We start from the raw sequence: 26,831 nt of genomic DNA on the forward strand, positions 1-26,831 counted from the left end.
AGGTTATTATTTAGAATTTTTCTATTTTTTATTTTATTATGCTTCTTTTGTGGCTTTACTTTCATATCTTACTGAGTTATATTGAATCACGTTACATTTATGTTATTAAGCTACTGTATTTTTTACACTTGAATTTAATGGTTTTGCAGTTGGAATTTCCCAACTTTTTGTGTTGATTAAGTGTGTCATGTGTTATCTATATCTTCTTCTTCGTCACTGTCGTCATCAGGTATAGCTGCTTAAAGTAAAAGAGTCTATATAATCAATAAAATAATAATATACTATGACAAATAAAAGACTGGATAAATAACCAGATTGCATCAGTAAAAGCTAAGCAAAGTAATTTATCTGCTGTGTCGATCCCAGTGGAAATAAGGAACTTTATATGATATATAAATAAAGTATACATTTAAATCAATATATGAATTAATATAATATAAAAAAATGTAACAAACAAAACAAAACAGAATTCACTACTTTCATTATACAGTATACACTTTGTGCTTTGCCCTGCCTTAGGTTTACGCTGTACTTCCACAACTTTCCATTTGGGGGCGGCAAAGCCCCACAGACTTTCTGTCACTTGCAAACACATAAAATTAATAGAAGAAGAAAAAAAGCCATTCGATTGGTTATTGCTAGGGGACAAACAGCCTCTCACCAACCACTGTTACATCTTCAGCTTAGGTAGAAAGGCAGCTGTATACCATCCCTGGTGCGGCACAGTGTGAGGTCTACTTTGTCGCAGCTAAATTTGAGTAGCAGTTTAGTCTTTTTTATTTTTTGCGGTGCTTTACGCGACGGAGGTGTTGTAATATATTATAATGTAGCCGTTAGCAGTGGTTTGTTTATCTGGCGGGGTGGACAGAGCCGAAACTCCGTGTAGGTAGGTGAGTGAACGACCCTGCTAATGCGAGCAAGCTAGCTATGAAAGCTCTCTCTCTCTCTCTCTCTCCCCCTCGACATATATATAAATATACATACACGCACTTAGATATGTTTTTGTATCCAGGCTATGCTGCTATATGCTACTCTCAGGGTATCTCTTCCTTCCATGTATATCTGCTGTCATTGCTGCTGTCGGACTGGTTTTGTGTCTGCTGATGCTGGGCCTCTGGCACAGATTGCAGGCTGCCGTTCACAACAACTGTCATGTTGTTGCTAATGTAGGCGAGCCCACTGTTTGTGTTGTGCTACACAGACACAGTTGCACTGATGTTACTGAGGTTTACATTCATCTTCACCACCTGCAACTATTGAGTATCGATCAGAGCTGCAGGGGTGACAATTTTGATCGTTTTCCCCATTTACTCGGATATTACATAAAAATAATAATTATATTAAAAAATACCTGGAAAAACTGCTGTTTACTACTGCACATTCCTGGATTTTTATGTGGCCAGACCTTCCAAACCCCATTTAATATACGATATGACAACGTAAAAGATGTGCCATTTTTGCTTGCACAAGAAATAATTAAAGAATAATAAAAATAAATAAATAAAACTTATGCTACTTTCTCTTCATTAAGTATTTGAGTAAATTGCTTTTTAAAGTTGCAAAAAAGGCTCCAGACATGCCGGACCATATGCACTCACCAGCTACCTTACACCTTCCTAGTACCAGGTTTGACCCCCTTGTGCCCTCAGCAGTGCATTAGTTCTTTGTGGCATAAATTGCTGGAAACGTTCCTTTGATTTTGTCCATAGTGACATGATGGCATCACATAGCTGCAGGTGTTTCATTTGCACATGTATGATGTGAATCTCCTGTTCCATCACATCCCAAAGGTACTGGACTGGACTGATTACTGTAAATGGCATTTGAGTACTCGTTGTCATGCTCAAGAAACGAGTTTGAGGGGATTTGACCTTTTTCACATGGCACATTAGCTTGTTAGAAGCACCTTTTAGAACATAGTCAGCAACAATACTCAGTGCGGTGTTTAAAAGACGTTCACATAGTATGACGTATCCAAAGTGTGCCAGACAAATGTCCCCCACATCATTATAGCACCAATTGTTTACACTAAATTCAACAATCTTCTGTTGTCCTGTTTAGTTTTGGTGAACCTCATTTTTGTGTTCTTGGCTGTCAATAGTGGCCCTCGGTGTGGTCTTCTGATCTTCTGCTTCAAGGTTCAACGTGTTATGCAGTCATAGGTCCTATCTGGCACCAATAGCTATGCTTCAGAGTCACTTAAATCTCCTTTATTCCACATTCTGATGCTCGGTTTGAACTTCATCAGGCCGTCTTGTCCATGTCTACATGCCTAAATGTACTGAGTTGATGCTGTGTGTTTGGCTGATTAGATATTTGTGTTAACTACCAGTTGAATGGGGGTAATACTGAAGTGGCTGGTGAGTGTAAATTTAAACTTGACAATTAAGTGATGTTTTTATTTTAAAAATTAAAATTACTTGTTTTAGAAATACTTAAAATTACTAAATTGGATTAAAAACACTATTTCTATGCAGTGATGTTTCATTTAAAAAATGTAGGTAATTAAAGCAAAAATTAAGGGTCCATTCTCAGTGTGCTTGCAGTAAAACCATCAAGTTTCTACCTCACATCTGTGAACCTTCTGAACTGCTTATGAGGTTTCAAATCCTGCAAACCTTGATCTCAGTTGCCAGGTGCCTAGTTTCAACTGTCCAACTAAAGCACAGTTTGTTTATTGATATATCCTTATACTGTTTTTCGTTTTTAGAATACTTGTTTGACTTGTCTGTGAGGCCCAGAACTTCAAACTGGCTGAAATGGATGAGCAAAGTGTTGAGGTCAGTTTCACTGTTAGACTTCTATGATGTATTACATTATATATTCTATTGTATAGTGTTTTATTTACCAAATTCATGTAATGTACATGGTTTAATCTTCATAATCTGTGGTGTTGAGTTCTGTGGCTGTAGTCGGTTTAAAACGTTCTTCTGTCTCTCTGCAGAGCATCGCTGAGGTGTTTCGATGCTTCATTTGCATGGAGAAACTGAGGGATGCTCGCCTCTGTCCACATTGCTCCAAACTCTGCTGCTTCAGCTGTATACGAGTGAGTCTGTTTAGACATAGCAGCGATCAGAAAATGTTCTCCTCACTCCACAACTCTGCATTCAGTTTTTACAAGTAAATTATCTAATCAATTTTGCGACGTGACCAAAATTACTGTGACTATGTGCAATGAACGTACAGTCTTGTTGCTTTTCTAATAGTTGTTTCAAAGACAAGGGCCACAAAACAGAATACGTACTTGACAACCTTGGTTTCATAGAGAAATATAAACCAAATGCAACCAGTTGCCAACAATTTTTGTGGAGTCCCCTGTTGCAGAAACACATGTTGCAGATGCTTATTAGTGCAGACTGACTCAGATTGCTTGCAGCATGTTGCTAGTCCATTTTTATAGACAGGAGATATTTGCAAAACTTCGCCAATCTGTCCGTGAGTGATCATAGAATCAGACTTAGACCACAATTATTTGAGAGGTTTCAGCCAAAAGCAGCCAAACTGTGCAGCCACCTTGTGATTAAAAGTGGTCACCTACTGGTTGAGGGTGTTTCACGCTCAGCCTCTGGTCAACCAACTGGTTTCATGCAACTACTTGAAATCAATCACTGAATGTGGGGAATAAATAAATAAAATAATGGAAGTCATCAGGCATTAGGCTGTTTTTTTCCTTTTCCAACTTGAAATGAGGTTGATGTCCTATTTTTACTCTAATGTGATTGAGCCATTAATGATAAAGCGGTGATACAGATAAGTCTGTTAAATCACACTGTTGGGATTTATGTAGAGCTTTTCCAGTCTTACTATCCAAACCCTTAAAGAGCACACAAACATTCAGACAGCACTTTTTAAAAAATAATAAACTACACACTGTACAGCACACCTGTGTATCTTTCAGCGCACCGTTATGTGTGTAAGATCTTTGTGGGGTTTTTTATATGTTATTTTTATCTTTGTAAAATTTGATGGTGACTGGTTTTGGGATTGGTCACGTGCTGCCACCACTACTACTTTCATGTTTTATAGCTACACTGATAAATACTGAGATGACTTTATGAAGTCAATAACCACCTTTGTATTAGTTCTTAGACTGATAGTTGTTACTGTTCCCTTTCAATAATATTTGGTCAACAGTGCAGCAGTGTGATGCCGATGATTCACATGAGTCAGTCTTTGCTTATCCTCACACTCAGTAGGATCAGTTTGTGTAGTTTAGTTTTTCTTGGTCTTTATAAGAAATGTACAAATAAGAAAAAAATATAAAATGATTCCAGTTCTGTCCTGAATCATGAATCTTTGGCAGACTGTTTGTGCTGCTTGTATTTAAACTGAAATCTCTCCTGTGTAACAGCGATGGCTGACGGAGCAGAGAGCACAGTGTCCACACTGTCGGTAAGCACCTGCTAACACACATCTGCTTCATATAACTAATCACATTTGGTGGAAATTCAAGGTCCATATGAATTTTGTTTGAACTCATAAGGTACCTGGTAGGACCAGAGTAATGACTAAAAACAGTGTGTAAGAGCTATACAACTCACAATGTAACAGCGTGGAATACATATGAATTCGATGTGAGTTCATTCAGCAAGACATAAAGCATATTATGTCTTTAGTATATCCTATGGGCAAGGAGAACACGAATAAAACTGATGAAACGTAGCGAAACAGACAAAAAGCCTCAAGATAACGTTCTGATCTGCTTCATAATGTTAGAATTGCTATGCAGTTATTAAAATATGTGTGTGCATTCTTCTGTACAGGGCTCCACTTCAGCTGAGGGAGCTTGTCAACTGTCGCTGGGCAGAGGAGGTCACCCAGCAGCTGGACACCCTGCAGCTTTGCAGCCTCACCAAGCATGAGGACAACGATAAAGACAAGTGAGTTCTTGACAAGTGTCTTTCAGTCCCAGTCCTGTTTTCTGAGTTGAAAGTGTTCTTGTCATTTTTATATCCCTGTCTTCCTTAAATTTCTCTTCATAAATAAAATCTTAATTCCAGAACTATGAAAAGTTATTTTAAGAAGTTTTGTTCATTCTGTGTTACCATTGCTTTATATTTGTCAGGGTTTGTTTTTTTGGTTTTTTTTTTGGTTGGGGTTACTTATAAATGCTCTGTGATGCTCAGCTCAAAGAATAACGATAATATTTGGTACAGTTGTGGGAAACAAACAGTGGTTGTCTTGTTGCTCTGCAGATGTGAGAACCATCACGAGAAGCTGAGTGTTTTCTGTTGGACCTGTAAGAAATGCATCTGTCACCAGTGTGCCCTGTGGGGAGGCATGGTAATGCTTCACTTATATAATAGTTGGCAAAGTCAGAAACGCTCACATTAATGAGTTTTCCGTTACGTAAAAGTCAGATGGCGTCCGGTGAATTTTGCTGTTTCGGTTGCTTCCAGCACGGCGGCCACACCTTTAAGCCCCTGGTGGAGATTTATGAGCAGCATGTGACCAAGGTGAAGGAGGAGGTTGCCAAGCTGCGCCGCCGCCTCATGGAGCTCATCAGTCTGGTGCAGGAAGTGGTGAGGACTGCTTTTTCTCTTATGAACAACAAATGCTCAATAGTTTGATATTTACTGTCCTGTCAGATGAAACTCCTTCTGTTTCGTGCACTCGTCACTCTTCACCTTCACCTCTTCAGTAAATCTTTTTAACTGCAGATTCATATCATAGTACATATTTGAACTCTTCTTGACATTCATGGGACTTGAGGGATGTTCTCTCCCTCAACTATGAAGAATTATTAATGGGTTGGCGAGTTATCTTGAGGCAAACTCAGTTTTCAGTATTACAAAGGTGTCCTTTCTTAGCTGTCTAGATTACCACGGTGACTTATGCTGCTTTAAGTAGAGTTTAGATTCTCTGCTGAAGGAATAGGTTTTATATGTATTGCTGTATCTTACATGCCACTGTTATGATAAGCAAATGTGTTACACTGTCTGCCACAGGAATTTATACACATTCATTTTTTGATGCAGAAAATGCATAAATGTTTTTATTTTCTGACATTAATATAAAAAATAACTAGCATTTTTGTTTTGCACAAAGAAATAAAATCAGCTCCATAATCCATAGAGCCCAATTAATGACCCACTTGTAGAGGAAAGCTTAAGTCAAAGAGCCTGTGGAAATTGTTTTAACTTAGGACCTCTGAGGCCCACTTTAAAGTTTCAGGTTATTAACTTCCACTGGGTACAGCATGAAATGTCCCGACAAAGCACTTTGCAGTGTTTCTTGGTCATTATTTGTGTGATTAAACTGCTACATTATTGTAGTTTGGTGGTGGGATTCAGGAGCACCTGAGGGTCACTCTGGCCTTCTCAATTTGAGCAGTGACATTAAAGCAAACAGCAGTGAACTCAGGGAACTGTTATCATGATACTCCTGAAAGATGCACATAGATGAGTTGTATAAAGACTGCCTGTCTCTCTATCTCTCTTATGAAAGCATCCACTCTCTACCTGCTTCTTCACATGTATCGTGTCACCTGACATGATGGACAGAGTGAGAGGAAAGATGAAACAAAGAATAGATAATAATAAAATATAACACAATAAATTAAAATGCCCATAAATGCTGAAATAAGTGCAAGTCAGTTACAAGGCAAAACCACTCAGTCTGTTTGCGTCATAGCTTGTGTTCAGTTTCAGTGTCTGTGGAGTCTGCTTTTGCTTTTTGTTTGAATATAATACGTCCTGGGAGAGGATGAGCTCACTCTCCTGTTTAAAAGGCTAAATGCTTTCTGTGATGGTGCCTGACTTTGTTGGTTTGTGTGTCTACTGAATGATGTATCCTGAGAGTTTTTAGGATGCTTCTATAGCCTCAGGATACCTTCATGTTCGTCTGTTAGACCAAAATCTTTGGACTGCATTAATCTGAATTCCATATCCCAGATTATCATAGTGGTCAAATTTTAGCTCTAGGTATATTGTGATTATACTGCCATTCGAAAATGAAATATCATCTTGATAAATCATATAAGTGGAATTATTTTGTTACCCCCAATTTCCTATGCTTCACATCCAATGATAGATGTGACATTGTGATATAGCGACCACAACAGTCCTAATCAACACACAGGGTTAGGCTTCAAAATGATATCAAATCCGCAGCCTACATCAATTAATTCCAAACCTAGTCAGATTTATTTAAAAAAATCTTTTGGAGTTTAGTCAGTATGGGTGTGCTGTATTGCTGACATCCAGCAGATGGCACTGTTGTTTTAATAAAAGCTTGTCAGTGAAGTTGACACAGTGAACGGATATTTAACACAGTGTGTGTGTTTGTGTATTTTGTTTGATGGTTCAGGAGAGGAACGTTGAGGCAGTTAGGGGTGCAAAAGACGAGAGGGTCCGAGAGATACGTAACGCCGTGGAAATGATGATCGCTCGTCTGGACAACCAGCTCAAGAATAAGCTCATCACCCTCATGGGTAGGACTCACACTGTGCGCATGCACTCACTGTCAAAAGCAGATGTCCAGATAAATGTTTTTTTCATTTTTAGCTTTTTATATACATTTTAACCTTCAATTTAATTAATTACACATAATTTCAGTGCATTGCTTTTATCTGAAAAAGAGCTGACCTCAAATCTTATTTTAAAAACATTTTTGACCACTTTCAAGCTCATTATTTCCATGTCTGAACAACTTGCCTACTTTTATGTAAAAATACTGAAAGAACTCTGGTAAGCTGAATTGAATGACTGGCTTTTAGGCTGCAGGAGAGGACACATTATTCTCATTTTCATCTGCATATTTCTGACTTCACCAGAGTAGCTTTGCATGATTAACTGTTCAAAAAAATGTCCTGCAGCCCATTAGACGGTTCAAACTCTGTTTAGAACAAGGTCAAACAATTGTCTTCCGACTGGTTGAAAAGCAGGTGGGTGGGGCTTGGGCACTCACAGACAGAACTGCGTGTCTGAGATGACCAGATTTCGGCTATCATACAGAGCCAGGAGTATTTTTAAAAAATGAATGTTTTGCTGACAGGGGTGACATAATATCTTTTTACCATTAAAATATAATTAAACATGAATTAAGGAGCATTCAGCAGTATTTTGCAAAAAATAAGAGATGAAACTGCTGAAAAAACATATTTAGAGTCACCTGAAGAGAATGGTGTGTTAGGGACACCCTTACTAACTGTAGTCATTAATTAATATTCAGCAGTTAAATAAATTAATCCCAGTTCTGTTGCCACCTGGTTATGCATTCCCAATAGAATAAGCATAATTTTAACAGGTTAGAGACGCATGGTAGTGTTTCGTTTTCTTGTTGTTGCAAGACTGGCTTTAAATGTGTCTAAAGGTCGAGACCTTCACCCAACAAAACACGCAGACTCCCCACTGAAAGCAGTGAGAGGCGCCCTTTATAGCTGCGAGTAATATACATATGAAATATTTATCTGGACTGAGTGGATCCGTGCACTCGGCGCCCACATACACAACCTGCACTCCCACACACTCGCACTCAGCAGCTTCCATCAGGGCTGACATTCAGCACAAGAGTACTGAAAATAGAACTGCGTTCCTCCCCATCAGGCCAGAAGACGTCCTTGACCCAGGAGACGGAGCTGCTGGAGTCTTTGCTGCAGGAGGTGGAGCATCAGGTTGGTCGTCTGCAGCAGATCAAAGCCTCCATTCATTTTTTTCCTACTGCATATTGTTAGTTGTGTAATATTAAAGCTGAGAAACCCCACACACAATACAGCAGCACATGCTGTCTCATTGATTCAACTCTATTACAGTCTTTAAGGTCAAGGTATATTTTAAATCCTCTCTTATAGCAAGTGTCTGGTGCAATATTTTAAAAGTTTCAACTGCGTTGTTAACTGTTTTTAAAAAGGAAACGACAAATTTGAGGTGTATCCAAACAATACATCTGCAAGTTATAAAACCAAAAGTATGATGTAATGGCTGCAGAGTTGGTGAGAATTCACTGGGGTGCTTTATTTTACACTGTGGGAACTTCTATTATTCATTATTGAGTAGCAGAGCATGTTGCACGACAAATCGGGCGAGCAGGCATGTTGTATTTGCACGATTGTTTCTTACAATGTGATGTGATGAATCATGAGCTTTTCTGCACTAAGAGTAGCAGCCAGAAAATACTACAACACATTAAATACAGAAATACTGGCAGCGTTGAGGGATGGGTCATCTCACTTGCTATCTCGAAGTTATTTTGTACAATAACTTTGGATGTCTCCAAAAAATATTCTAAAAGAGGGCATTCACACAATATGAACTACAGGTCCTTAAAGTGATTAAAAAGTTGCACTTTATTATTTTTTCATAGATATTCATAGCATGAATGTAACATTCTACTAAAATGTTAGGCCATTTGCCATAAATGTATTAAAATTTTTGTACAAAAGAATCAGATTTTGAGGGGGTCAGGTGGGAGACTGTTTTGTTTGTTTTAAGGAATGAACTTTTATATTCTAACTTTGCTTCTTTTGATACTGAAGTAAGTAAAATATTCAGTTGAATTTCAGTTAACTGTTTATTTTTTCTGAGCAAAAATCAACACATCATTGATTGTTCAGCTGCTTGCTGGCAGTAAAAAGATGATTTTCCTGTATTGTGTGTGTGCTGAACAGCTTCACTCCTGCAGTAAGAGCGAACTGATCTCAAAGAGCCCAGAGATCCTCCTCATGTTCCAGCAGGTCCACCGGAAACCCATGCAGTCCTTCGTCACCACGCCCGTCCCTCCAGACTTCACCAGGTAATATCCTCAGCTGCAACACCGGACGCTTTTCATGGTCCAGGAAGGATTCAACGAAATGCCTTAGCTACTAGGGATAACAAAAATGATCATCAATAATAAATGTTATGTGGCAGGATATTCCCATTTGTTTTTTTGTTTTTAAATCAATCGATTAAATTTTATGGCTCATAATACTAAAGGGAATAACCTGACAGTGACTGTAAACCACAAGTTAATTATTGTGCTTTTATGTGCAGTCATCTTTCCTCTTTGTACTTTCAGTGAGCTGGTTCCTGCCTATGACTCCAGCACTTTTGTTCTAGTCAACTTCAGGTAAATCATCTCTGAGGCTGCATTTGGTCATAGAGAAGACAAACAAGGAACTCTCACTCGGACATACTGTCACTTCTTCCTACCTTCAAACACCATCCTTAAGTTTTGTTGAGGATTTTATAAACTATGGAAAGATGTGCTGTTTGTGTTTTTTTTTTTTTTTTTTTTTTTTAATTTATTTAGCCTTTATTTAACGAAGTTCCTTGAGATTAAAATCTCTTTACACACTATTACAATGTTACAAGTTAAACTCAAATATAAATGCAAAATAAAATGAGTCAGAGTAAAAATAATAACCAGTTAAAAGCTTCAAATGGGAAATCTATCAAAACATCCTGATGGGGTTTCAGCTCGTTTGATATGTGTCTTTGTTTGTAGCACCCTGAGGCAGCGGGCTGACCCGGTCTACAGCCCTCCCCTGCAGATCTCTGGCCTCTGCTGGAGACTCAAAGTCTACCCAGTGAGTTTAAAACGGCTGATGTATGCCTTTTAAAACCTGGCTGCAGTTCTAGCTGACATCGATTGGTTATTGTAACTGTAGTAACTTAGACAGAAATCACGTTGTCTTTGCTAAAGCAGCACATGTCTCTGTGTTTCTGCAGGACGGTAACGGTGTGGTTCGTGGAAACTATCTGTCTGTGTTCCTTGAACTCTCTGCAGGACTTCCCGAAACATCAAAGTATGTAATATTTTGTTGTACCTTGACTGCTCTTTCAATAAATTCCTCCTCTGCTCTGTTTTCTTTCTGTGACAATTTTTTATTTTTTTTACAGTCAAGCCTGGGGCTAAATTGACTTGTGTAAAAGGTTTATTTTCAAGTCCAATTTGAATAATTTACAGTTAACACGCAGGAAGACACATAGATTAAAAATGTTCAGTTATAATTCAGCCAGTGTTTTTCATAGAAGCGTCAAGGTTGTTTTAAAATGAAATGAAAATCTGGTCCTAATAGATGCACAGTATAACAAAAACCATTACATTACATGATATAGGATGTTTGAAAAATGAGTTTGGCATCAGTGAGGAGATAATACTTTTTCTTTCATGTTTTAAAGACGTGTTACCTCTTCAACCAGGGGAGCTACAGGGGAACCCCTGGATGAATATTTAACGAGAAAACTGTATCAAATTGTGTCATTTTTAGCCGATTTGAAAAAGTAATCACTTCTAGTTTGGTGTGTTAAATATCCGTTCACTCTCTTTTAGTTCTTTAAAGAAATACATCCTCAAAAGTTCTGGATGAGTTCTGCTTTTGCTACATTTCCTGTGTGTTGATATTCTCTTTGATATGCGTAGATATGAGTACCGTGTGGAGATGGTCCATCAGGCCTCCAGTGACCCCGCAAAGAACATAATTCGGGAGTTTGCCTCTGACTTTGAGGTCGGTGAATGCTGGGGCTACAACCGCTTCTTCAGGCTTGATCTTCTAGCCAGTGAGGGATACCTGAACATGCAGACAGACACACTGGTCCTCCGGTGAGAACACGCACGCACAATTCTAATAATGTAGAATCAAGTTGAGTTGGAGATCTGTTATCCCAGTGTGACTGAGTGTCATTGGTTTTCTTTGCTCAGCTATCAGGTTCGCTCACCTACCTTTTTCCAGAAGTGCCGAGATCAGTACTGGTACATCAGCCAGCTGGAGTCGGCCCAGAGTGGCTACATCCAGCAGATCAACAATCTCAAAGAGGTACTCTGTCTGTCCGTGTTTGTGTTCTTTATTTTTAGGTATGTTTTTTTGTTTTGTTTTTTTACTGTTTGTTGAATTTAGGATTCACTGACTCTCGTCAGCCATTGTTTTAGAGTAAACAGATTCCAAAGTTTTCAAAGATGCCAAATGAAGTCTCTGAGTCATTCTGACTCATCTAGTTGGAGTTGCTTCCATAATTAAGTGTCTGTTTATTTTGAGCTAAATAATATTCCCTGAATCTCTGTATTTCTGATTCCAGAGGCTCGCTATCGAGCTATTTCGCCGTCAGACCTCACGCAGCTCCTCGCCTCCTGACCTGAGGCTTGCTGCGGGCACAACGACCTCTGAAAGAGACCCTCGCTCGGTGAAGAGTGACGATGAGATTCAGACCACTTTGAGCAACACTAAGAAAGGAGAAGAAGAAGAGAGGACGCAACACGATGACTCTAATGTGAGGATGGAAAATACTGCTTGACTTTGAAAAACCAGCTGATTGCTTCTTAATGTTTTCTTATTCGAGAGGGTGTCTGCATAGCTGAGCTTATACAAGTTTTCTTAGGTGATGGGCATCATGGTTTCACTGGAGGTGTTATGACTATGTCAAAAACTACTAATTATTTAGATATTTTATTTATTAAGCTATTAATTTATTGATGTTAAAATTTTCTTTTTATGGGGCATTTCATTGAATTTTAATTAAAAATCAAATGAATAAGAGCTGGAGGTTTTGGGATCCAGCGTCTTCCTGTACGGGATACAGCTCATTAATTGTCTGGCTCCTCTGTTGTCCAGGAGCTGTCAGACGGTGACCTGGAGGTGGACTGTCTGACAGAAGAGGAGGTGAACCCTCTGGATGGCAGCAGCACTTCAGGGAGCTCCACAGCCACCAGCAACACTGAGGAGAATGACATAGACGAGGAGACAATGTGAGCAGAAATGGCTTTATTGTGAAACTTTCTACAAAAAATGTGCTTGGTGGTAATTTGATAATGAAGGCTTTGGTTTCTTTGTTAAGCCGAAGAAATGGATACTAACAGAAATATTTTCACAGGTCCGGGGAGAATGATGTCGACTTCATCGGCAACCTGGACACAGAAGAAGGAGAGCTTCCTGATGACTTGGCTGGAGCCACGGGTATAATTTAAAACATTCATAAAACTGTTTGATTTGAGTCTCCCACAGCTGACATGTTTTTGTTTTGTTTTTTTTAACACACAGCAGTGTTAAAAATGTCAGAACTGTTTATTTTTTTTTACTCCTGCTAATTTTGTCCTAATATAAGCTTTCATTAATTTGTTCTTAAGTATAAATCAGCAGGAGGAGAAATCAATAATGAATGACTATAAAGCAGAACACAATTAAAGTAATATTAAATATGCACATTACTTGAGGTGTAATGTTGTACATTTACAGCAGATGTTCTAAATAAGGACATTTTCACACATTAAAGTTGATTATAAACCTCTATTTCTTACTTACTTAGAAGTATCAAATGGAAGCTCTTAAATCAAAATACAAGTGCAATTTAGCCAGTCTTAATTCATAGTACGTGAAAGCATGATTTTAAAAAAGGAAAAAAAAAGATTTCTAAATGCTTAAGTTCTTCTTAGAGGGCTGTAACTTGTGGTTAATAGTATAAATTAATATATTTCAGTTATTTAAATAAAATATGGTGTTTGTTCTTATTGTAACTCAGTAGGGCAGATAAACCGTTAAATCTGATTATTTTCATTACAAAAATGTTCATCTAAAAGTTGCTACAAAAGCCCAGTGGGTTTACTGAACAATTCCCTCCATTTACGGAGTGTAACCATCAAATATTTATTGTCCTTTCTCAAATAAAGGCCCTGTTGTCTCCTCAGTCGAGGCAAATAAAAGCCAGCCTCTGTTTGAGAATTTTAGGAATCTATTTGTGTTGTTTGACAACTGTAGAGGCAGATCACAGCGATATGATGGTGGACCTCAAAGCGGCTCCTTCAGGCGTGTTTGACTGTGTTGGTGTTGAAAGGCATGAAGAGGATGAGTCAGTGTTGGTGCACCATGCCCCTCGCAGCCTGCCGATATAGAAGCACTTGGTGTCCGTGTGTGTACATGTGTGGGGAGGGGGTGTTAGATGTCAGAGTTGAACATATCTTTGCTGCATATTGTTTACATCCCACATTGGAGTAATTTTTATTTTTTTATGATTAGGTTACAATTCAGCGAGAGACTCCAGCCTGTTTTGTAACTCGGTTTTTGATGCAGGTTTCTTTGTCTGGAAAACCTTTAGAGAATTTTCTCTCCCAGCAGCTGGAACCCGGCCAGTCAGAGACTCATGTGGACTGTACAGATAATAACATGACTCACTGCTGCTTGAAACCAGATCAGTGTTTCTGTTGAGCTTCACTTAAACTTGAATCCCAGATTCAGTAGGTCTAAAGATTTTAAAAAAAGAAGAAAAAAAAAGTATTTTAAAAAATATAAGAAGTTCAGACAGCTAAAACCTCCTCAGGCTTTTTGTTGGCAAATTTAACCATATTAAAAACTTAAGGACACAATATATCCTATAGATGTTTACTTTTGAATCAAGTTTTTATTTCAGTTAACTGAAAGGTTTTTCACAATAACTTTTAGTTTAGTTTTAGTTACCTATAGTAACAATGAACAGCACCAGATCTCCAATATAAAGAAACAGCTCAAATAACACATGAACATGAATATTTGGAAGGAGAAATAGAGCAATAATCACTTAAATAACCCCTTATTCCTCTTTTAATTTAAGCACAGCCACACATGAACCATATAAACCCTGTTTTTGTGTCTGATCTGCAGGCGGTTCCAGCTCCAGTGTGCGATCATTACACCGTAGTGCTGCAGCTGCTGCCGGTCGTAGTACTAGTGGCAGTGGAGCTGCTGCCGCCGCCACCGGTGCTGTTGGGCCAGGTGGTAACAGCCTCCTGGAGATCGACCCGGTCATCCTGATCCAACTGCTGGATCTGAAGGAGCGCAGCAGCGTGGAATCCCTGTGGGGTCTTCAGCCTCGGCCTCCGGTGTCTCTCCTCCACAGCCAAGGTCTGTAGGCACGCTAACAACATATCAGTCCCACTAAACTGGGAGTCATTACTCAGACTCTGACATAGGGGTTCCTCAAAATAAAAAACACTTTGTAAGGTCACAGGTTAGCATGTAAACAGCACTGGTTTCAACATATTTAAGCATAGAAAACACATGTAGGATGTTCTGTAGGCTTTGGGGATAAAGGCTGTGTTTGCACAGGATTACCAGAGGGCCTCATGCTGATTCTTATCAATCTCATCCTTTTTCTCTTCTGATGGATTTGAACTTGCTTTTGATATGAATCGGTTTTGCTGCTTTCTATGGACAAGAATTTACATCTAAAATGCATTAGACCAAACTTTTAATTTTTCATTTTCAGGGTGGAAAATTAAACTCACAGGAATGAGGAAGAAGGGTGCAGCGAACGCCAAGAATTTTGTGAAAAGAACAAAGAAAAAGACCAAAATCAGTTTGCTTGGGACTAATATTGTCACAGCACCTCTGCTAGGAGAAACATTGGAGCTAATTTGTTGTGGATTTTTTTTTTCTTTAAAAATTGCAGACATCTCAAATTCACACAGGATTAAGATCACAGACAACCTCCGCAATTCTTACAAATGACTCCCAGGGTAATATTAACTAATGTGAACATACTGTAAGGCTTTTGAATAACAACAAATGTAAGTGAAATTCTTTTGTTTATATGAAAATTTAAGTGGCACGTTCAGCACCGTAAAATGAACATCTAACCAATCACACTTTAGCAAAAATTCACCTGATTTAAAAAAAATATTGGAGTTGAGAGTTGTCTGGAGTCGTATCAGCACCTGTTTTAAATGGTTACAAATGGTCAAAACCATTACCACCAGCATCCTTTTGTAACCACTTTCTCTTGACCTGATCGATTTAAGCGTTGAATAAAGGTGGAAAGAGAAAAACAGATTTTAGGGAAACAAACTGCCCTCTCACCTTGTAACAGCCGATGTTATTAAGTCTGAAACGACAGTGATCTGAAGGACTACAAAAATCTCATCTTACGTACTTTTACAGGTCATTAAAAAACAATATAAAGTAAAATAAGATGTTTGCCACATTGAGACCTTTAGTTCAGCAGTTTATTGCGTGAAATAGGAAACAGACTGTTAATTAACATTTATGTGATCTGCACCACTTGTTGTGAATTATAGGACGCTATCCTCTGCTAAAGGAGGTAATAAAGGAAGCATTGAAGTGTTTTCCTGAGTATTTGGAGAATTTAAACCGGACTTAGCATAACTGCCATGCAGTTTGTGAAAAGACTTAAGGTACAACTGATGTTTAGATTTTTCACAATACCAACAGGGAAGCTTCTGATTGGTCCCCGAACCACCATGCAGCTTGAGACCATAGCCCCAAACATAGTTTTAAGCTGTATATTTGGGGCTTCACCTTATCTGCTTCTCCAACTTGTTTCTTGTGTCTTCAGCTCATCCTCACTCGAGGAAGGAACGAGAGCGGCGTCCGCAGGTGGTGCGACGATCGGCTCCGGACTCGGGGGTCCTCATCCGCCTCAAGGCTCAGATGGCTGAGGTCCGCAGCAAGATGGCCGATGTCAAGAGTCAAGTGCTGGAGGTGCGGGGGTCAGCGGAGCCCAGGCCTGGCCCATCTGGGGCCTTTGGCACTGAAGAGCTCCCGTCTCATCACGGCGATTCAGAGATGGCAGCTTGTCATAAACCCAGCGAGCTCGACCTGGTGGGGAGAGCAGCTGCGACTCGATCCAGACCCTGCCGCCCCGGTGAGGACTGCTGTTGCAGGCTGTTCAGTGTTAATGTGTAAACAGTGACAGTTTCAACCAAACAGGGAATCTGAGTTATCTGGTTACCCACGCTACAGTTGGTCTGTTTGATTATCTCAATCTCTGTTTGAGGAAATGAATTTATTGAATTCTTTTTTAAAAGAAAAAAACACTGTAGAAATGAAGAGCTGTGTGAAAACTATGCTGCTTCTTTTTACACGGCATATTATTCTGGTGGACCAAGTACACAGCAAATGTGCAAACCGGAATAGAGAGGACAATCTGTGTGGGTTGCCACACTGCCAGTTGTCAAGGGTACTCATATGTAGGGCTGTCCCGAATACTTTTAAAAAAAATAAATAAAAAATTGGGGGGGGGGGGGGGCTGCTTTGCAAAAGCAAATGAACATAACGGAGAGAGAGCATCGTATCTGTGCTGGGAGATCACACAAAATGTACATGATGACCTACAGATAATTTCGTTAGCTTTTGAACAGTAAATCTATTGAATAGGTATAGCTGTTCATTACTGTAAAAATCCACCATGTTGCCCTGCAATCTTGAAAACAGTGACCAAGTTGGATATTGCCGTTCTACCTAATCAGGTTTTATGTATCTTTTTAGAAAGCGGCCACATGCGAAGTAGTATGAATTAGCTTAACAACAACAGCAGTTGGTTATAAGCTAATGTTTTCCAAGTTATACTCGAGTGTTGCAAAAATCACACTCGCCTGCAGAGTAAATAGATTAATGCACTACAGATGGCCAGCATTTTTGAGCAGACTTGGTCAGAAACATAAAATACTGCAAAATATTAAATTGACACATATCGTTTTTACCCATCAGCTGCAAAAGGCTGATGAGCTATTGCTGTGGGCTGGGTGGGCGGTGTGGACACCAGAGTTTGTGAACGTGATAACTCAAGAAGCAAGTCGCCTAATATTTTCAAATATTGATACCACAGGTACATCTACTAAAAATCTCAGACAACTTCAAAGCCTGGCGACTTTGACCTCAAGGTCAGAGGTCAAGTTTTCTGAAAATCTTCTGAATGCAATGACATTAGAACAAGGCGACATAGGATTTTGAAGTTGTTACCACAAGTGTATCTACTACAAGGCTAAGGGACAGCACTGGGAGCCACCAGGATTTTTTATTACTCATTTATTGCTAAGTGTTTATATGATTCCAATATGTTACATGTTACATGGTCTAAATTTTGCTGTTTTTGAACAGGATGTCTACATTATATTCTCGGATATACGTATACTCTCAGAATCCACTAAGCTAAAACCTAACAGGTTAACATGCTCTTGCTGAGACTGAAGCAAGTTGACAGGTTGGCATAGCCTCAGTTTCTTTTTTTCTGTGTCTTTTGGGAATTGGTCAGAGGGCCCGGTGGCGCCAGTGTCCGGCAGCCTCGCCTCTGTCAGTGCGCCCCAGGGCAGCTGTGGCTACAATGTAGCTTGCCATCACCAGTGTGTGAATGTGTATGTGAATGGGTGGATGACTGAATGTAGTGTAAAGCGCTTTGGGGTCCTTAGGGACTAAGTAAAGCGCTGTACAAATACAGGCCATTTACCATTTAATTACAACATTGAAAGTCAATATTTGCTACTTCTGTGGATCCAACTAACCTTACATCATTTGTAGCTTTATTTATAGCTTATCAGGGAAATAAACTCTTTAAACCCTAATCATTGCATAAAACCTGTAATATTGCCTGCTAGCTCTGGGAAACATCAGTGGATGATATTCAGGCTAATTTTTCATTGAAAAATGCGCCCAGAGAAATTTTGGACCTTTTGAAACTCTATTCTGTCAGGACAGATTATGCTGTTTTTGTTTTGGCACAGTCTTAGCAAGAGATGGATTAGTTTACTTTCCATATTCCCCTATTACCCTGAGACACTAAGCCAGGAAGGCCTGCCTCACTATCTTTAGATTAAACTCCAGATAACAAGGCTCACGGGACTTCTGCTGGCACAATCAATAAGGTTTTTATCATTATTATTATTATTATTATTATTATTATTATTACATTTGTGTGTCTGTGTTCTGCGTGCAGCCAGGAAGTCTCTGTCTCCTGTCCTGGACAGCAGCTCTCTGGTTGTGAAGAGGAGGAGTCCAGAGGAGATGGAAAAAGACCTGAGAGGAGCAGAAGCTGCTCCGGAGCTCAGCCTGCATCCTAAAGATGGGATGGGAGGAGCAGAGGGTCAGTGTATTTTTTTTTTTTTGTTGTTGTTTGTTTTTTTTATTCTCCTTTAAACCTGCATAAAATCACAGCCAAGGTGTAACATTGTCCTAAAAAACAGAATACAAATCTGTGAGAATGACGTGAACAGTAGACGTTGTAAAACCGAAACACTGATCTTTAAAGTGCAATAAAGGCAAATGGCAGAGTCAGGTGATCATTTGTTTGTTACTTTGTCACTTCAGGTGAACATTTACAACTGTTTAGACAAAATATGGATAGGGAAGGGTTGATTTTTTTTTTTTTAAGAGAATCAACAGTGATTGTGCTGAAAATTTAGGGGTGCAGAGCTTGACTACTTGAGTGCACTTTACTCAGTCAAGTATGGATCCTGAAGTTTCTGAAGTTGATTTTTATATTTACTCTCCCCTGTACTGCTTCATTAAGACTTAAAATAGTTTGTGATTCTTTAGTTTCTTTTATGTTTTAACATCGACACAAAAACAGTAACACTTTTCTTTTATAAGAATTAAAAAAAAAATCTGATTCCTGACTTTTATAGGTGACTTTATTAGATTAGCCTTCAGACGTGCAGTTCATGATCTCCCCTTTATGAGTCATGTAATCATCATAAATTATATATTGTGGTTTAAGAGGTTGAGCTTTTAAAACTTTTCATATCAGTATTATGGTGTGGCCTGCAGTTAGTTCACCTTTAAGACACTCTGAATATCATGGTAACAAAAAATCCCTTAAAGGGTTTTAAATGAGGTTTTTCATTTGGGAAAAAAAAAATCATCGTAACTCTCTCCCCAATACAGACGATATGTGATGACCTCCCCTGTACACATAATGATTAGTTTTGACACCTCAGTATATATTAAAAAAGACCTAGTTTAATGACCATTAGAATAGTTTATGTTTTTTTTCACAGGTAACTGTATAGGCGGAGACCACCTGCAGTAAACCCAGTCATTTTGTTCTATAAGCAGACACTGTTTGGTTCAGAAAAGGGAAACAAGGGTTACTGCTAGTAGGCTTTTCACGAGGTATAGAGTTAAGGCAGCAAATCACAGTGGTTTTTATTATCCACTGAACTTTCTGTAGCACCACCATCTGATCAAAATAAATAGATATCCAAAGACATTATACACTCTCCTAAACCTGCAGTATGAAAGGATTCACTTACCCCAACACTGGCGATCACGATGAGTGGTTACACAAAGCTGGTTATGAACTTTTTTTTTAGTTATCCCAGGGTTTCCTGATCTGCGTATGAACGTTCACGTAAAAATGGTTGGCGTTGCCAGCATCTGAACAATCACACTGTTAAGTGTAGCAAGTAAAGCCATAATACAGAATAAAAGTAACACAGCTGCTCCAGGTGAGTCAGCGATGTGAGATAACCAATCACTCTACATTAATTTAATATATACAGCTCTGAAAAGAGCTACTATGTTAATGAAATTGAACTTATTTGAAGCTTGGAAAGAAAGTGGGCCAACTGTGTAAATATGTGTAAAGATACGGAAGATTAATTATTTTATTAAATTAATTTTTAAGTTGGTTTTGCATGCACACTGGATGTAAGGTCAGCAAATACAAAGAAGTGCTCTGCTTGTAGAACAATAAAAATTATTCACAGCCAACAGAAAAATAATGAAACAATAAAATTGTCTCCAAGAATTTATATTTCTTACTGATCATCAGGGAAACGGAAAGAAATTAGATATTACTGTCTGCACACAGTGGTCTGAGGGATTTTCCAGGAATGGTGATGCTGTTTTCCAAGGAATTAATCAGCAGGCGGTGATTTCATATCTGTTGATCTCTAATTATGTTCGCAGCTGATATACCCTGATAAGAAGTGTGAACCTCCTCCGTGGTACAGAAAACCCAGGATGAACCTGGATGAGACAAAATCCTGCTTCATTGCAGAGGCATTTATAACTTATTCATAGTGGAATTTTCAAACTGAACGTGTCACGATCTTTGACATTGATTCCCAAGAAACACTTTTCATGCTCCAAAGAAGATAAACTCTCCTGATTTTAATGAATCATGAGCAAGCCATGCCGAAAAAGGTCTAACTTAGAGATTTCTGCACACTCCTCAAGACGAAGCTTACGCTAGTGCTTCTTTTATTCAAGCTCTAAGGAAACTTATTATGACAGCATCTTCAGTGCTTCCAGATTTGATTTGCAGTTTAATGACTGATGGGTTCTGGGATTCGCCAGCAGGACTTTTTTAGAAAAATAATACACAATATTACTTTATGGTCACACCCACTCAGCTCCCTGTTTTATCTTTTCTTAGCACATTCCCACTTTTCCATCACGTGACTTGGCTTTTGTCTTCACTCCAGGAGTGCTGAAGGCTGACAGCCTCCAGGGGCCCCTGGTGTCTCTCGGCAGCACCGCATCAGAGCAGCCCTCCACCTCTAAGCAGCAATATACGATGGAGCAACAGCTATACGGGGCCTCGGGGTCCAGGGAAGACATCTTCACCTTGGCAGCATCGAGCTACATGGCTTCAAGCAAGAACTGTGGCAGCAGGAGCCTGGGGTACGACCCAGAGACTCCTCACGCACAAGAAAAATTATATCTGCAAGAGACAGCCGTGTAATGGAACATCAGGGTCTCATATGTCTTTCGTTTCTTCCCGCTGCAGGGCAGCTGCGTTGGACTGTGAATCTGAGAGCTCAGGAAACTCCCATCAGTCCTTGCCGGAGGGGCCGTCTGCACAGCTGCTGTCATGTGAAGGTTGGTTCACCTTCTAATTGCGAGCCTCAGGAGTGATTGTGTTTGATGATTTGGATTGGCTCTCTGTATACCAGGCAGGGTTTTGTGCGTCATGCTACAAGGCCGTGTCCCCGTCAGTCAGTCTAATTTATTCTTGGTACAAGTTTGCAAAATTGAAGCTTGATGATACTTTCTTTAATCAAAAAAGAACATCTGGCACTCAGCATACTTTAAAAAAGGAATCACTCCCATATTCTGACTGATGGTCTGTGAAATCCATCAATTCAATAAGAATTCTGTAACACTGAATTATGAGCGTGCCTGAGAAGTTGGAACTTAAAGAGTTCTGCACACGTGTAACAGTCTCGTTCTTTCTTGTCTCGTCTGCAGATCAGCCGGCGTCTGTCCTGGTGACGGCTACAAGCAGCGACAGCGACACTGAGGACGAGGCCCTGCAGAGCAGCAACTCTCGCTACGACAACCACACTCCACCCTGCACAGGTAACCAGCGCACACATCATGAAATGAGGCAGAGCCCAGGTGCGTGATGTAGATACTAAAATCAGTGTTCAGAGTCTGAAGAATCTGTTAACGTTTCCCTTTTTTTCTTTGGTGGTTATCATCTCTACACACTCCTCCCTCTCTTTCTGCTCTAGCGGTTTTTTGGTATGTGCGTGTATAGTATACATGTACAGTCATGTACAGAGTTCGCGGCTTCAGTCGTTCGCAGATTTTTCCTTAGACTCTAAATAATAATCGTTCATGTACACCCCTGCACATCCTTTACTATTTTTTATTTTTTTATTTTTTTTAAGGAGAAGGCAGATTGGGATGGCGTACCACCCCTGTATTCAGAGGCGGGAGGTTTAAAGGTAGCCAGTCCAGGGGTGTTATTCATTTCTCCGTACTGTGTCTCTGGCAGATGGAGTCCAGCATTCCTGCATCATCAGTTTACCACCTGTAGCCATCTCGAGTGTTTTGCTCAGTTTTCTTGTGTTTTTCATTTTGTTCTTCTTAAAGCTCTATGATGCTGCCCAAATGCATATTTAGGGTTTAAACTATTTTAAAGAAGGCATTTATAGTCATTTTCTTTGACCACATCCAAAATCCACAGTTTTCACAGTTCGCGGGTGCTCTTGGAACGTAATCCCCGCAGATTTTGGGGGACGACTATATTTGATGAGTATTAGTACCACTTCTTTTTATTACTTTTTTTTTAAAACATGAGAGCAACTGGATGAGGTGAGTGGGATCCCACAGGAGTCGTGTGTGAGACAGCAGGCTGTTATCCAGCAAAAAGGATGCACATCATCAGAGAGACTAATGATTTTGACCCTGGCAGTTTTTGTTTTGTTTTTTTCCCTCATCTGTATATTTGTGGATTACTGCTAGCTAAAATTATTTAATAGTCAGATGTTTGGGAATTTCCTGGTACTTTTTGTCTCCTGTTCAGATGCTGATTTTGTGTTGTAATAGTGTTATGAGTAACACACAGATTGGCATGTTTTCCCTCCTTACTTCTTCCAGGAGAGCAGCTCCTGTCTGATGACATGAGTCTACCTGCTGACAGGTGAGCGCAGAAGGGCGCCAGCTTCACGCCACAATAACGATGCAATAATGGCTGAAGAGGACACACATGCTAGTTACACACAGCTGTAGAGTAGAAACTATTTGTTATGCATGAACTGAAAACAAACACTTGCTTTTTCTTAGAGTTTCCTGAATGTTTTTATTATAGGACCATGGCAGAAGTTAATGAAATAACTGTTAAGGGCATCACTTCATGTTGTGCAGAAACAACAGAGCTGCTCCCTTCAAGACAAACAACATCACAGTTTGCGTTTAAAGTTGTTTTTCTCTGTTCTGGGTTTGTCTTCATTCGGGGGTTTGACCCCTCGGTGCTGCTTTTTGCTCGTCAGTGTGGCTGTTATATAGCAGCACTGGGTTTACGTAAGTCAGTTAGTCTCATTATTTAATAGCCACGTACTGGCGACACTGCTGTTTGTTTAATGACTGAATTTCTAACAGTGTTAGGTGCATAGAAGCAGGACTGCAGTGCTTTTTAGTCACTTTATTTAATTCCTTGTGTATAAATGCTTTTCTAAGTCTGGCCTGTCTACAGCATATATATGTAAATAATATGTAGCCTGTCAATAAGAGTTTAGTGTTTCTACTGCTGTGCTGTTCATGCTGAGTTCAGTCTTCCTGCCCTTCAGGCTCAGCACCTTCTCCTCTTCCTTCACCCACTCGGCTCTCTTTATCCACCGCTCAAACGCTTCGTTTCAGACACACAGTTTTTTTTTCTTTTTCTCGAGGTGAACCATTAGCTTTCCTTGTAAGTCATGTAAATGTCTTCGCTCTTAATAACAGCCGCGTCAGACTTTATTTGACATTTGAAAAGGCTAAACGATCAACTGAGTAACGTGGTTTATCAAGCTGCCGCTGCAGTCTGTGGGCTGAAACTTCATAGCACGCCGCAGCCTCCGCGGTGACGCTCAGACTCTCAGGCAGGTGTTTTCACTTCAACATCTGCATAAACACAAGTGACTGCAGGGCAACGGGCCTCTGCCCGCAGAGACTTACACACATACAGCACACCTGACAGCTCATCAGTTATTATTAATTTAAAGGAGCAGTCTGAGTTTGGGTCTTCTCTTGATTCTGTAAAAATCTTTGTTAGCTTTACTGGACTCTATCCACACCTGCTCCTCTCCACTCCCACAGATTCAAACACTACTAAAACAACTGCGTTTTTTTTTAATTCCATGTTTTAAGTCTGCAGTGAGTGAGCGAGCATTGAAGAGCTGAAACTGAGGCAGTAGCTCTGTTTAAATTATTAGTAACACCTCTGTGTTCCTGATGTGGCGTGTCAGCACGTCTGCTGTGGAGAGTTTCTGTATGTGGGCTGTACTCAGGCACAAAAGTGCAAAATTTAAAGGGCTAGTACACCCAAATTAAAAAGCTTACGTAGTGTTATCTATTAGTGAGATTGCTGTTCTTACATGGACACGATGGAGGGGCACGCAGGGCATTTACTTAGTACTCTCTCGATTAATCCTACGGATCATTTTCTCAGGATTTCATTTGGCGTATTTAATGGTTCCAAAGAGTGAAAAATGACCGTCGTAGAAAAAAACGATCGGCTAATCAGAAAGTTTGCCCGTTAATTTCCTCTTTATCTAGATTTACTGAATAATTGCTGCACCTCTAGGTGAGTGCTAATTAGTTTGGGGAGCTCTGAAAAATGACTGTCCTTCTAGACCCTCTTACCATTGATAATTTAATTGGAAATATGTGGGGACCTTCTAATAAAAACTTCCCAGGATGGAAGTATTTTTTTTATTTTTTTGGGTGGGGGGGGCAAACTAAACAAAAATAATCTGCACAGAATGAAAGTGTGTTTCTAATTTTGGGTGAACTGACCCTTTAAAGTCGAGGCACATTTAGTTTTCTGAGGAGTTGACAGCAGAGCTTAATAAGAATCGCTGTAATTATGTAACGCGTGCTCTGCTGCCCTGCTGGCTTTTCTTGATGGATTAATTATTTCTCACCTCACTTCTCTGAACAAACAGAGCGAACACGAGTGAAACGCTGTTGCTGCACTTCACTGGGAGAAAACATGTCGAGCACTCTGTCAGACCTTTCTCCTTCACCCCTCAGCTGTAACTCATTTAAAAGCCACTTATTCTTCCCATAATCGGGAGTTTGTGTTGTAAATATGTTGGAGTATGTTCTTTTGAGGCTGTGCCTGAATGCACATGGCTTTAACAGCTGGACTGAAAGAAGATGGACTTCTTGTGCGCACCAAGTCTTTACACTAATAATTGAAAAAGTCCATTGCAGCTCATCTTGTAAATTCCGCCTTTTCGCCTGTTACCACTGTTGCGCGCTTTCACATACATGACCGAAACATGGAAAAGCTCATATTCTTCACTTGTTGTTTTGTCAAAAGCTGCTTTTGTTTTACATTTCCAGAAGTCGCAGTCTATAATTTTATGTGTATATTTCCTTTTTCTTGTGTGTGTAATAAATAAAATGTTTTATGATACTGAGAAAGAGCACGGTTGCTTGTTTGTGTACCCCACAGCTCACTTATGCTCGTAAAGCTCTTGGAGCCGTAGTCGAAACCCAACAGGAAGTTCACCATTTTGAATTTAAGACTCAATTTTGGCCCTGTTTTTATGCTATTTTAGGATGTTATGTTTCAACCAACTACTAGGGATTCAATTTGATCAACTTTGTTTCTCAATCTCATCCAAAGACCTTGGTGATGCTAAGCTTGGTGAAGCGTTTGCAGCTTCGTTAACGGGCGTGTCTGTGGCGGCTTGGAGAATGCCATTTATCCGCCATAGCGTTGGAAGTTATCAGAACTCACGTCTTTGTGAGTTTGGCATGGTTGATAAACCTCCAGGGCTGAGACATCTACATGCTGAAATGACATCGCCACCATAGCTCCGCCCAGTGCCTACAGACTAAAGCCTTTTGTGATTTAAAAATTCTGATACATGTGACCTTTTCATCATGGGTTTACATTCTAACAGGACTAAAAGACTTGGAAAAACAAAAAAATCCAGTGGCACTGAAGCGACTCACAAAATGATGACAAGAGGAAGAATTAGTGCAAGATTACGGATACCAAAAATGAGATGTGCAAAAATTAGGCTTGAAACAGGCGTAATACACTGTCAACTCAAGACTACGGAGGTCCTGGGTTTGAATTCAGTCAAAACCAGAGCCCTTGTATGTGCAGCTTGTATTTCATCCTTTTATTTAATTATGTTTAATTCTCCCGTCACTGTAATTGGTCCTGGGGTACCAGGATTACTGCCTGCCTCTTCTAACACTAATACAGCACGGAGGATGCGCTCTTGAACCAGAAATTTTTGCTGCATAAGCCAAATATGCTAATCACTACCATTGAATAATAAGCAAAAACAAGTAAAAGCCCCCCTCCCTCCCCCCCAAAAAAACCCAAAAAACCCCCCAAAAAACCAAGAGGGTTTATGGATGTTGTTTAGAACAGTATGCACATGGTGGGTTTGAGAGAAGGGGCCTGCTCCTTATTCGTTGTGGTCAACCCTGAAGTGAGCAGTGGAAAGAAGATCAGACGGATTCAAAGCAGGACTGAGAATGACTGAAAATACAAGAAAGATTCAAAGAGACCTCAAACTGATGCAAATCAGCTAAACAAAGACAAAAATGTGCATCAGAGAGACACAAAATGTAGAGGTCTGGATCTCAGGAGGGAAGCGGTGTCGATTTGGAGTATCTTTCACTGAATTGAAGGGCCTGAGCCCCTGATATTTGATGCTCAGTGTATTGAAATGAATCAGTAATCATATTTATTACA

The 26,831-nt window shown here is 39.7% G+C and overlaps 1 protein-coding gene across 2 annotated transcripts; it reads left to right on the forward strand.

The window, feature by feature from the left end:
* Positions 1-677: 677 nt before the first annotated feature.
* On the forward strand, positions 678-25,531 carry trim37 (tripartite motif containing 37). Of its 2 annotated transcripts, none has more exons than XM_063485326.1 (25): positions 678-890; positions 2,711-2,780; positions 2,945-3,046; positions 4,352-4,392; positions 4,764-4,880; positions 5,196-5,283; positions 5,400-5,522; positions 7,309-7,432; positions 8,547-8,614; positions 9,608-9,732; positions 9,997-10,047; positions 10,426-10,507; positions 10,650-10,726; positions 11,344-11,523; positions 11,623-11,737; positions 11,997-12,188; positions 12,530-12,663; positions 12,789-12,871; positions 14,549-14,788; positions 16,239-16,547; positions 18,615-18,761; positions 21,106-21,304; positions 21,411-21,502; positions 21,872-21,982; positions 23,009-25,531. In XM_063485326.1, exons 2-25 carry the CDS (start codon positions 2,760-2,762, stop codon positions 23,053-23,055), a joined length of 2,868 nt encoding a protein of 955 aa, XP_063341396.1. In that variant the 5' UTR covers positions 678-890; positions 2,711-2,759; the 3' UTR covers positions 23,056-25,531. The 2 variants fall into 2 exon arrangements, with proteins under 2 accessions (XP_063341396.1, XP_063341397.1); XM_063485327.1 differs by having other exon boundaries at positions 678-886.
* The last annotated feature ends 1,300 nt before the right edge of the window (positions 25,532-26,831 follow it).

This window comes from Pelmatolapia mariae, linkage group LG10_11, assembly GCF_036321145.2.
Source record: "Pelmatolapia mariae isolate MD_Pm_ZW linkage group LG10_11, Pm_UMD_F_2, whole genome shotgun sequence".
In the NCBI taxonomy this organism is placed as follows: Eukaryota; Metazoa; Chordata; class Actinopteri; order Cichliformes; family Cichlidae; genus Pelmatolapia; species Pelmatolapia mariae.

Excerpts from the sequence above, each read along its gene's own strand:
- trim37 (XM_063485326.1), top strand. The coding sequence starts at position 2,760 with ATGGATGAGCAAAGTGTTGAG. Across the intron at positions 10,508-10,649 it reads GGAGACTCAAAGTCTACCCA|GACGGTAACGGTGTGGTTCG; the intron begins GTGAGTTTAAAA and ends GTGTTTCTGCAG. Across the intron at positions 12,872-14,548 it reads TGACTTGGCTGGAGCCACGG|GCGGTTCCAGCTCCAGTGTG; the intron begins GTATAATTTAAA and ends TCTGATCTGCAG.